Source organism: Gallinula chloropus (assembly GCF_964237585.1).
Source record: "Gallinula chloropus genome assembly, chromosome: 20".
Classification (NCBI taxonomy): domain Eukaryota; kingdom Metazoa; phylum Chordata; class Aves; order Gruiformes; family Rallidae; genus Gallinula; species Gallinula chloropus.
Genome location: NC_140105.1, coordinates 7,212,470 through 7,224,568, shown reverse-complemented (window position 1 = coordinate 7,224,568; position 12,099 = coordinate 7,212,470). Strand labels below are relative to the sequence as shown.

The 12,099-nt window shown below is 40.9% G+C and overlaps 1 protein-coding gene across 1 annotated transcript in view; it reads right to left on the bottom strand.

Annotated features, from left to right (window-relative positions):
• The window catches only part of CEP112 (centrosomal protein 112), a gene marked incomplete at both ends in the record, with an annotated part of 154,418 nt that overhangs the window by 91,162 nt on the left and 51,157 nt on the right, over positions 1 to 12,099 (bottom strand). Inside the window, 2 exons of the mRNA XM_084273526.1 lie at positions 2,454 to 2,561; positions 5,873 to 6,005. Of these exons, the coding sequence (XP_084129652.1) occupies positions 2,454 to 2,561; positions 5,873 to 6,005 (241 nt within the window). The remainder of the gene's footprint in view (positions 1 to 2,453; positions 2,562 to 5,872; positions 6,006 to 12,099) is intronic.

Sequence of the window (12,099 nt, the reverse complement as noted above, 5' to 3'; positions counted from 1 at the left end):
GAAAAGTTTCCTGACACACGAGGAGATTCTTCAGCTATCACACAGAAACTTTTGACTTTGCAACGGGAACATGAATAATTATTATTTTAAAATAGAACAAACCCAGTTAAAGGAAGGATGAACCAAAAGCAAAGCCTTATCTATACACTCAGGTTGGCATCTAATCTCAGAAAGGATGTCCAGTGCTCTGCAAGTAACACCATCCTGCTGCCACAACCTTTCATTGGCTTTTCACAGTGCTTTCTCCTTGGTGGGAAAATGAAATTTCACAGACTTTGACTCTCTCACTAATCTCACATCTCAAGCTTTTCACACTCAGCCCCAGCACTTTAACTAGCTATAGGAAAAAAGGGGTAAAACAATGATCACAGTTATCTATTCTTGTGGGTGGTTCTTTGAAAAAGAAGCTAATGCCATTTAGACATGAAAATCTCTAAACACTCAGGAAAGAGTTGGGTTTGTGACACTCTGAGACAATCTGCTGGAAACAAAGGTGAGGACTTGACTCTGCTGAGTAACGCCTCGTGTGGGGCTCTGCCGTGCGACCAGAACTCGCCCAGAGAGACGGTCCTGGGAAGCACCTGACTGACACGGGTATGGGGGAAATAAAAGCAAATTCCTTAACTTTCCTGTTACATTTGCCTGTCTAAAATCCACTACTGAAAGGTTTCAGCACATGCTCTTACAAAGATTTGCGCTTGTGGAAAATTAGCCTGGTAGAAAAGCTTCCCAGGTATCCTGAGCCAAACTGAGGATGTAATTAGAGTAGAAAGGAGAAAAAAAATAAAAAGAAGAAGAAAACAAGAAAAAAAAGGGAGGGGGTGCAAAAAACCAAACAACCTTTTTTCCTGTGCTGACGGTGCCATAAAGCCCGACTATAGATACTGCAACCATTTCAAAGGCAGGAAAGGCTGAGGCCTTCGCTGTGGTGTCCACTGGCTTTGAAGTGCCGCGAGCAGCTGCTCCCAGCAGATAGGAACTGTGGTGCTGCTGGAGTTATTTTCTTCTTCAAAATATACTTTCAAATCTAACAGCTGCAAGTAGAACAAAGTTGAGCTAAAGTATATTTAAAGAAGGAAAGGAAAAAAAAGCCACCAGTTTCTCTGGAAGAGTGTTCTCAGTGGATACTTCAAAAGAGAGTGGCACTGAATCTGATGGAGCTGGAACCAGCAGTGACACGCGAGAGCTGAACCTGAGCACCACAAGACCCAACATTTCTTCCTTGCTTTATTCAGGGATTCAAGCACATTCCAGAAGTTAAAAAAACATTAACTGCCACTGTTTTGCACAGGGTTTTCCTAATTATTTTTAAGGAAAATAGTAAGAATTTTCTGTATCAATATATGTCCTGTTACATATTGATATTAAGATAAATACCAATATACTTCAGTATGTCTAATCTGCAGGCAGAGCAGTCTTTCAGCCCCACAACCAACGGTCCATGTTCAGCCCTGTCATCTCTTTGAAACCAAAATTCAAGGAGAGCCCTATGAAGCACAGACAACCCCTTGTATAAAGCACAACTCTCAAGTTCCTCCACTTGCAAGATGTTTCTCAGGTTGGAGGACTGGTTAATTTGGCTCTTCATTACCACCTTGATTAAATTTATGGGCAACTGAATTGTCTGGTCTGCCGTCAATATTTCATCCTCTTACCAGCACAGAAGGTAAACAGAAATGAAACTGCATTTCCCAAGGGGAAACGTAAAGTTATATCCTCACAAAAACATCAATAAGAGAACTTCAAGTTTATGGACTAACTGTATCATTGCTAAAGAGTAATAAAGAGGTATTTTTAATCCTGTACCAGGTGTTGCCAAAGAGACACTGCTTTAGTTTCATGACAAAGTACCACCTTACGCAAGCGGTTGATGGGCTGTTTCAGCTGCAGAGCTCTCGAGCCTCTATCATGCAATAATTTCTCTGCTTCTATTTATGGTTTTTCCCTTTACACTGTGCAACACTACCAAATTCAAGTTTGTCTCCACCCAAATGTTCCCTGAGTATTTCCCAACCCTGAAATTACATTACAATAAAGAAAATCACTATCAGTGGGCCAAAACAAACATTCATGCGAACACTCCCTGCGTTAAAAAATGATAAAATGAATAAAATGCTGTTTCTTGACAAGAAGAAAAACAAATAACGCATTAAATAACTTCATCTGGCCATTATGAAAATAGGTGTTGTCACCTGGGAGCCTGGGAAACAATTTGACAGAGTCAGAGGTACAAAGGACTGCAAAGAGGAAACAAAAATATTTTCTATGCAGACACTTCCCCTTGCCTCCCCCATCACACAAACTCTGTGCACCTATAAATTTTGTCTTTACACAAAGGCCAGCAACACACAGTGAGGAAAGGATTAAAGATTAAACCTGCCACAGGAACTGACCTACATCAGCAGGAAAAGATGTACCCCCTCCCCTCCCCTCGAAGGAGCACGTCGACTGACCTGTTGCTCGTATCTTTTCTTGTGCTCTTCAAATTGCCAGGAGAATTCTCTGCATTGTTTTTCCCAGAGCGATTTTGATCTGCTTAGATCTGCTTCAACCTTTTCCATCTACATGGCAAAAGAAAGGGAATATTTAATTTTTTTTTTATATGAAAAAAAAAGGCATAGCTTGAAACATCCTGACTTTCCTACAGTTGCTTGCAAGCCATCAAAGACACAAATAATGTGAAAGATAATAATACTATTTGTCTGGAGTGAAAATTAATATTCAGTGAATGCTGGCTTATTCAGTACTTGAGGATACAGTGATCACCTACGTTACGCCACTCCCCAACTACAAAGTATTGGCTCAAATTTTCACTTGACAGTGGCAAATATCCCATCAAAATGGAGTGAATATTTTTTCTAGACATATTTAAGACTCAAATATATTCCACTTAAAAATATATTGCCTGTGGAAATTCAAGGGAAATCATGTGTGAGTCAGTGCACAAACTACACATTTAAAGCAAGTTTACATTAAATCAGTAAAATAACTTAAAAGAGAATTATTTGGCTGCAAGGAAAGTTCTCTGAAGATAGTCATCGCCTGTGAATAATGAGTCCCACAGATTCCAGCACATAGCATCAAGGAAGCAATTTTGTAACCCAATTAACAAAGGCTTTTGTATCAAAAACACAACTGTGAGCTGTGCATCAGGCATGTCTCCGTGTGTGTGTATATATTTTACAGTGCATACTCATAGAATACTTTGGGTTGGGACCTCAAAGATCATCTAGTTCCAACCCCTTGCCATGGCCAAGGACACTCTAGGTCCCACCACGAGCAGTATATAAACCATGTCCCTAAAAAAGGCAGAGAAGGGGCGAGGCTGCCGGGAGGACCGGCACTGCCACAAGCCCATCTGCTGCACCAAAAGAAGCAACGCATGAATTCCTGAACCAGAAGCCAAAATCCTGTCTGGCCTGAGGGAATGCTCCGTCCTCCACAGATGTCTTTGCCAATCTGCCTGGACATCACTTCTAAGGCAGGGAAAGAGGAGAAATAGGCAGTACTCGGAGTGGGAAAAGCATTTTACTGGAACAAACTGCAGCAAGAGAGGAAGATAGAGGACTAGGAATGGCTGGCCAGGTAGAAAGTAGAAAAATTGAATAGAAGAGAACAAGTTATCCTTCCAACAGTTTTTGAACCTCATTGCTGCTACCTGCTATTAAGTAAGGGGACTTCAATCAACAGTTTTTGGAATAATTTCTTCTGCCTCCAAACCCACTCCAATTGCACATCCATAGCCATTTTTTACTCAGCTCAATAAAAAAACAGAAAAATCAAAGACTTGACTTTAGCAAAGGGTATTTATTTTTAAAAGAATGAAAGCATTCTAAACAGTGAAACAGCAAAGACCTATGTGCAGACACTTAAACTCCACTGACATTTGTGCTTTAATCCTAAAGTAAAATCCTTATCTTTCCTACAAGTGCAGTGAGGGCTCTTGATCTTTACTTGCCAAACCCAGAAACACTAGATCTAAAGTACCCAGACTGGGTATTACTACTGGAACAAATGCAGACCTTCCAGTGAGAAACATCCAACTTGCCCATCAGCAGGCAGCAAGTGACTCAACAATGACAAGCTCAGCAAAACAGCAAGCAGATGGCAAAACAATTTATCAGAGCCAAACTAATGAATCAAATATTGATTACGAGACCTGAAAATGCCAGACCATATCCTCCTTATCTGCATATTAAATTTAATTTATCTCCTTATTAAATGTACCACACCAAAAACGGTTTTAGAAGCCTGATCCTCGCAGCAGTCAGACATGCAGTGTTGCTATAGCTACTACTGTTCCTGCTTTAGAAGTAACACATTCCACCTAACCACAATAAAATAGGATTTCCAATATGTTATAATCTGAGGGGTGATTCACCCAAGGAGTATGTGCCCACAGAAGCATGAGGAAGGACAAAGCTACGAAGACAGCTTCAGCAGTGTTTCTTTGATGTATTTCCTTGAACACTGGCTCCTGTAGAACATTACTACTCACTTGTTCAGTATCATTTACTACTTCTGTATTTTAGCATGCAAGTTAGGCAGAATAACCCCGTGGCTGGTTTCTGGGGTACAGTAAAATGGATTTTCAAAACTTCCCAGAAGACAGCAATATTCTAAAAGAAATCTGCAGTAACTTTGAATTACAATTTCTTTTTTCCAAATTCTTTCACACTTTGTTTGTTTGGTTGGTTTTGATAGGTTTTATTTGCTGTTGTGTTTGGGGTTTTTTAAGTGAATGAAAATATCATTTGTATTTCTGGAACTAGACTGTATTCCCTTTTGGAGCAGAACTGAAATATTATTTCAAGTCAGTGGGAAGAAGTAAGATGAGATTCCCACAGCACAGACAAAGTCAGATTTAAACTGTAGGATTTGTCATGTTGCCCTCATGGGTCTTGTCTGTAGAACAAGTGTTGCTTTTAGAAGTTTGCTCTTGTTATATTTCCAAATTTTGTTACTTGCTGTCTGCACAGGTCTTAAAAACATCAGCAAGGCCTTACTTCATTTCTCCCTTTCTGAAAGGAGAAGACTTTTGGAAAAAAAACAAACCCAAGCTTCAGGAGAACAACAAAAGGAGTTTGTTAAATGATAAGCCAGCATCCTTCAAAGTCCATTATGGTGTCAGGCTGCAGCGTCCTACCGCCACCAGTGAGGCCTGGTTCTGATACGCGGGGTTGGAAAGCTGAGGTCAGGGAGAATTACAGGCTTGAGTTGGGTACTGAGATTTCAGCCACGTGAGCAAGTTAAGGACATGCTGCCTTCTCTCCCCTTCTTTTTGATCACCTGTCGCTTGTTCCTTATTTCACTCATGGTGCTGCATTGGTAAATCCCAGGGATGATGCCTTAACTATTGTTTGGGCTATAAGGAATTGAAGACACTAAAATCTTTTTACATAAATCCCTGCTACGAATTTTCAGGGACAGAAAAACGGATTTCTCTCTCCTCTGCTCGCGGCTGCCAGCGGCCACAGCAGCTCTGCCCATTTAGGCTCAGCCTGATTACAAACCCTCATTAGTGGAAGACAGAGTCGTTCCGAAAAGAGTAGGAAGAGACACACATTTAAGCAGAAAATGACAACCGGTGTTCCACAGGCGTGTATAAACTAACACTTTATACTCTCACTCCGGAAAAATCCCTAATCAGTCTCGTAACCGCGGATATCTTTATAACAATGACAATTCTGGCTTTGTTAGAAAGATGAAACAGCTGCTAACATCCCTTTTAGACTTGCCAGCAAAGACACTACATTGTGAAAGATTTTGATGTAGCACTCTCAAGTGAAGCATGTTTCTGGCATTATAAGATCAGAATATGCTATCCTACTGAGACAGAGTTTCAGAAAGGCTGGCATTGTGACCTTCTCACCTGCTGTTTCATTTCAGCATATTTTTCTGAGTTCAGCTCCACCTGCCGCTTAAACTCCTCCAGGGCAGCATCTGCCTGCTGGGCCTGCAGCCTCTGTACCTCTGTCACCCGAGTCAGCTGCTCCTCCTTCTCCCTAGAAAGTCACAGAAAATTTTCAGAGTTCAAGTATCAAATAAAAGAACAAGTGTGCTAGTGTAAAAGAGAGGCCTTTAACCCTATCAGTTTAAAATAGTATTCAGATTTCAATTTCCTGTCCCAGCTTCTGCCAAACTTCCCTTAGCAATACTTTGAAGAAGGGAAGAGAAGGCTCGGAGTTATTTTCACTTTCTCCTATTGAATTTCACACACCTCAACACCACGTTCACAGCTTACAAAAACACCTCCATATTCACAGTCTGCACCGACTGGAATGGTCACTGCCCCGCTGTATAACCCCCTTTTCTTTTCTTTCATCTTACCCCCCCAAATTTAAATGAATTCCTTTTAGCATCACCTCTTTCTCCCATTAAAAACAAACAAAAGAAAATTATCCTGGTGCCATCTTTGCCCAGCCAAGATGTAGGATTAGTCACTGCTTGACATACATCAAAATGCAAAGCAGGGTAATGCGTGACACGTGGCACCTTCTTAATCTATTAGAAACCCGTAATGCTGTAAGATCTATTCAGCCTTTAAAGTAATGACAGATGTTAAATCTTTATGCAAAGATGTTTCGTATTAACAGCCTATACTATTTGACATATTAAAGTTGATACATATATAGAAATGGGTTTGGGTTTCTTAAGACATCCCTGTGTATCAATAGCAACGCATGGTTTATGTGCATAGATACACATGTATGTATGCACATACCTACAAACCAGACACATCCACCATAATGGCACATCACAGAGAAAAAAACCTGATAACCTCTAAATATCTGAGAAAGCGTGATACAATTCTTCATACAGAAGACAGACAGACAGCATTAACTTTCTATCACACGTTTCCACCTCTGCAGGTCAGCAGAGCTGCCTGGCTTTGTGTTAAACCACGAGGTCACACAATGGTGGCAGTGATGGACAAAGCTGGCTCCACTGGTGGTTTGCAGCAGAAGAGGCATTCAAACACACCTGCAGTCGACATTTTCATTCTACAGGCAGAGAGGAAGTACCTCATGATAAATTTCCCACTTTGACAGAAATTATTTCCATATAAAACAAAGAATCTGACACATAAGAGACAGGAAAGACCAACTAATTCATCTAGCCTGTCACCTTGCCAGCACCGAACCAGCTATTACAACACTGAACAAGGCTTTTGTGGAGGTCAGGAACTGCCAATCCCAAAGTTACAGCATTCACATCCTCTTCTGTGGTTTTCATACCAGACTTTGACAATGGTACAAAGAACATAATCCTGCATCTTCACAAAGTGCCCGTTTGCAGTGTAGCAGAGAAGGGTAATTCTATTAGCAGAGAGATCAAAGAAATGCCACAAGCCCTAAGTAGATGACTGTTTATTTCTCTAGGTTTTTTCATTAGGCATATTTAAAAAAGAATATTTGATTTTGGTACCTGACTCACAGCTGGTGGAATAATTGAGACTTAAGGAGTCTGCTCTTTCCCTTCCTCACTCCACAGAAACCAGAGCACAAGAAAATCCTGTGGTGTATTTTTGGTGATAGTTGTTCAGTGTTTTTGGCTTTGGGTTCAGAGAGGAGCACGTGCAAATTTTCTTCCTTTGCTGAGAGTTTCCATCACCCCCATGCAGCTACACTGTTCTTCCATTTACTACACCCCTCGGAGGGGGAGGCGTATTTGTGTGTCCATCTCAGCTACCAGCTTCTCTGTTCATTTACAATGCAGTAAGAGCAACAGGGAAAAAAAAACCCCAAACACCAAAATTAACAATTTTTCCCTCCACCCCCTATCTAAATTCAACTGGCAAAACACATTTAGGATTTAAATTTCTACTAGAGAGGATCCAAAAGATCAAAACCTGCACGTACAAAAAAAACCCTCAGCCATTTCTCCAGATGGGCACAGCAATGATGCCTCCAGAGCTAAACACAGTATGAACCATCTGAGGAGTTAGTTATGCACCAGCACTAGGCTTTGGCTCAATTATCCTCCTGAAATCCATGTACTATGGAACTGCTGGATATAGAAATGTTTAAGTTAAGAGCTGTCTGATATGGAATTACAGTGAGCACAGCATTCTCCTCTCCCACAGGAAAACCTACCAGCAGCTCACAGGAAAGAAGATAAAATACAAGTTCTTCATTGGGAAGAGTAGGAACTCCTCAGGGTGGCCAGCACCCTGATGGAGAAGGTGGGACAGGGCAGCACCATCCACGTGTAACCCCAGAGGAAACACTGAGAGGGCAAAGCTTCAACTTCTCTTACCAGAGATCCTGAATTGAGTCACAGGCACTGAGGAACAAACCTCCCTCCCCACAAATACGTCTCATTCTTCCAATGCACACTGGAAACAAAAGCAAAACCCAAAGCTTATTCAAACATATCCACACCGAGAAGTGTCAAGAGACACTGGAGCAACATTTTTGGTCCAGTCAGATGGAAATGCAACAAATCTATTGGTAAGAGGACAAAATGTCAGTCCTTGTGCTGCCAGGGAGCCTACAAATGTATGCATCCTCTTCCCAAGGAAGGTATTTTCATTTGGAAATATTATGATGCAAACTTTAAGAAATCTGGTTTTATGCACCTTCATTCTTTCAAAGACTTAATCTCATGAATAGATGCAACATCTCATTATAACCAGGAATAAAACTCCAGTTTTTAGGGATGTGGGAGCTAGCTCTTTTTGTGCAGTCACGATTTGTACAGAAGCTTAGAAAACATGTACAACAATGGGCCACGGCTCACAAATATAAGAAAAGCTTTACTTCTTTTTCCCAAGACACTGAGCAATGTGCCTTCCACGAAGCACTGAAATATTCACTTTGAAGATTATTTTTTTTCAGTTGGACTAGTTGTGGGGCCGAACACAATACAATTACATCACTTCAATCCCCTAAAGCTGAGCTGGCTTGAATATAAAAATAGGGCGAGTTTACTCTTTGGCCCCAATTTAAAAAGCAGCAAATTCCTCTTGTTTCAGTGCATAAAGGATACGGCCACAGAATTAGCAATCTTACACAGCACAAACCGTCTCAGCCAAAGTTGACTGTGAAGTTCAGAACTGCAATTTCAGAAAGCAGCACTCTGAAGTGTACTGATAAATGGAAAATACAAACATCTTACACACTCCCTCTTCATGTTCAACCACAAATATTTTCCCTGCTTCCTAAAATGTCTTCCAATAGGTAACAACTAAACGCAGTGAGACATTACAGCTTCACAAGGCAAGTTAATGAAGCACAGGCTGACCCTGTGATTTCCACGGGAGGTTCAGCTAACTTGAGATCAAAGAATCACAGAATCGTAGGGGTTGGAAGGGATCTCAAGAGATCATCAGGTCCAACCCCCAAATGGTCCAACCCCCATCCCTGCAAACGTGGGATGAAGAAGCATCATCACTTGCTGGGTTCTCCCATCCCCTGTACGAAGAAGGCCTCACTAAGAGCAAACAACAGGAGATGCACCTGCCTCAGTAACAGCCTCTTCAAGGAATTAAACCACTCTGGGCTGCGTGTAAGTGTACACATGTGCACAATGTGTACATCCACACGGGCAGAGAACTTCTGAGAACATAAAGTCTCACATCCCATTAGCAAATCTGCACGCAAGTGCCTTGTGTTTAACTGAGAGAGCTTTTCAGGGATGTGAAAAGCAATTAGATTGTGAAAATCCTGATGTTTTCTTATAAAAAAAATAATTAAATTTGAATTCATGAACATGCAAATTCTTCACCACATTTTCAAATACTGCTGGTAGCAGTGAAAACCCACTGGTGGCCAATGGTCTCCTAAGTTTAGCAAAGCACAAAAGCAGAGCAAGGAGTTTCTATGGTAAGGACAGATTTTGCCACTGAATAAGATCCTGAAACCTGTGTTCTGAAGGACTCCACAGGATAAGAGGGGCTTCATCTCCTATTTAAATAGTGGCAAATTGGTCCATGCTGGTCCATCTTAGCTCTGGGTGGAGCATCGTGCTGGCGAGAGCGTTATTACCAGCAAACAACGAGGAGCAACGAGAGCTCTCGTGCCCAAACATATGGAATATGTGCAGAGCACTTCTTTTTGGTGTGGAGAGGAAGAAAGACAGTGTGAAGTCATTCAAGCGGAATGATAACTAAACCAAAGCCAGATCAAAGGAACGAAGAAGAAAGACTGAAATGTGAAGCTGAAATATTTATTGCCTTCAAAACATCATCCCTATCCTGTCCCTGGGCACTTAAATATTTCGAAGTTGTTAGAAAGCATTCTAACTTGTTTCATCATTTCAAAGAAATAAAGGCAAAAATATAAAGTAGACAACAATTTTATCTTTTGTTCCCTGATTTTTAGTATAAGATGAGCTGGTGTGTATGGCAAAAAAAGCACCAATCCACTTAGAAGTTGTTTACAGTTTGCATAATTTGAGATGTTAACATCAAAAAGCTGGTCTGCGTTCCTTCAAGGAAGCTGAAACAATGAATGATATTTACAATACAGTTATTATTTTAAACTATATACTTATGTTTTAAATAAATCATGAGATAATATTAACAAACCAAACCACTACTTTAAGCCGTTAATGAATTTAGAGTAAATAATATTCCACGTGTGTAGTATCACACTTCTGTGAAACAAGAAGAATAACGAGTTACATTCAAAATTAATGGCTCACAAATTAACCAGACATTGGTTAAACACACTAATAATTATTATAACTATTTCTCATTATAATAATGACAGGGCACTGTTGTGCTAGGTGCTATGCAAACAGAATAAACCCAGCAACTGCCAAATGATGAATGAGATGTGGGTTAAATGCTGGGTGAGCACTGCAAATGGGGCTGGGAAGGAAAACGCTGTAATCTTGCTCAGCACTGCAGAAACCGTCTCCAAGACTCAGATACACCACATATATGAAAGGCCACGCAGGCTTGGTTATCAAGAGAGGAGGATTAGAACAGAGATTAATCATCATGGCTTTTGCATGCTGAGATGACAGCTAAACCTCAACACGGAGAACACGGAGGGGAGAATTAGGGAGACAGGTGTAGATAATGGCTTAGATAAAAGGAGATGAGGCTGTAATTAAAAGGTGGACCGGGAAGTCAGCAGCAGAGATAGGAAAGAGATTCATGAGATACCCAGAGAAGAGTTGCAAAGGAGGAAATGATAGGGACAGGAGAAAAGGGCTGTGGCATAGAAAGCTGGAGGGTGAATAAAATTAACTGTCTGAAGGGGAAACTATGGGAGAGATCACCCAGCAGAGGAGCAGAGCCAGGCAAGAACAATCACTTAACACTAACGAAGAACAGCCCAAGATGTGTTATGAGTGACAGAGCCAACAGTGGTTGGCAAACCAAAACGACAAGGATGAAATCACACTATTTAGACCATCTCTGTTTTTTCCAACACAGAATTCTACACAAAACATTGCACTAATTACTTCAGCTTAAAGCACGCCAGGTTTTTTATTTCAAAGAGGTGCTGATAAAAACACCCTGGATCACAGAGCCCTTCATAAAATAAATTGTTCCCCAGCGATGCCTTAGACAGTTGTGGCTACACCACCAAATACCAGCCCTGCATAAGCAAGTAAAGGATCCAAAAAAGCAGCCGCATCACTCTCCTCTACAGGGAGGTACAAGGATACTGGTTGCATTCTGTCATCCTACATATTTAAGGTAACTATTTTTACAGCTAAAATAATTGTACTATTATAGTTGAGGACTCAGAATAATACCATCCATGTTCACAGACAGCTTTTCACTGACCCAAAAAAGGTGACAGCCTGAAGCCTTTCCTGGTGATTACAAATCAGTGATTCAGTTCAATCATCTCTAAGACTTTCTTCTGCCAACTGATTGTTTCATCAATGTTTTGGGCACTGAATAGTGATGTGAACGGGAGGCTTTGCAGAGTAAGGGAATGATTCTGACCTTTGTCTGACTACTTTTATATTCATTTAGTGAGGTCAAAATCTATAGCCCTTAACGACATTACTTATTTGGAACAGCAATTTACAGCAGTTAACCCGAGTGCTGTGGCATGACACACTGGAGCTGTTCACCTCACAAGCATTGCTTCCCATTTCACACACCTATACATTACACTGAAGCATTTTCTA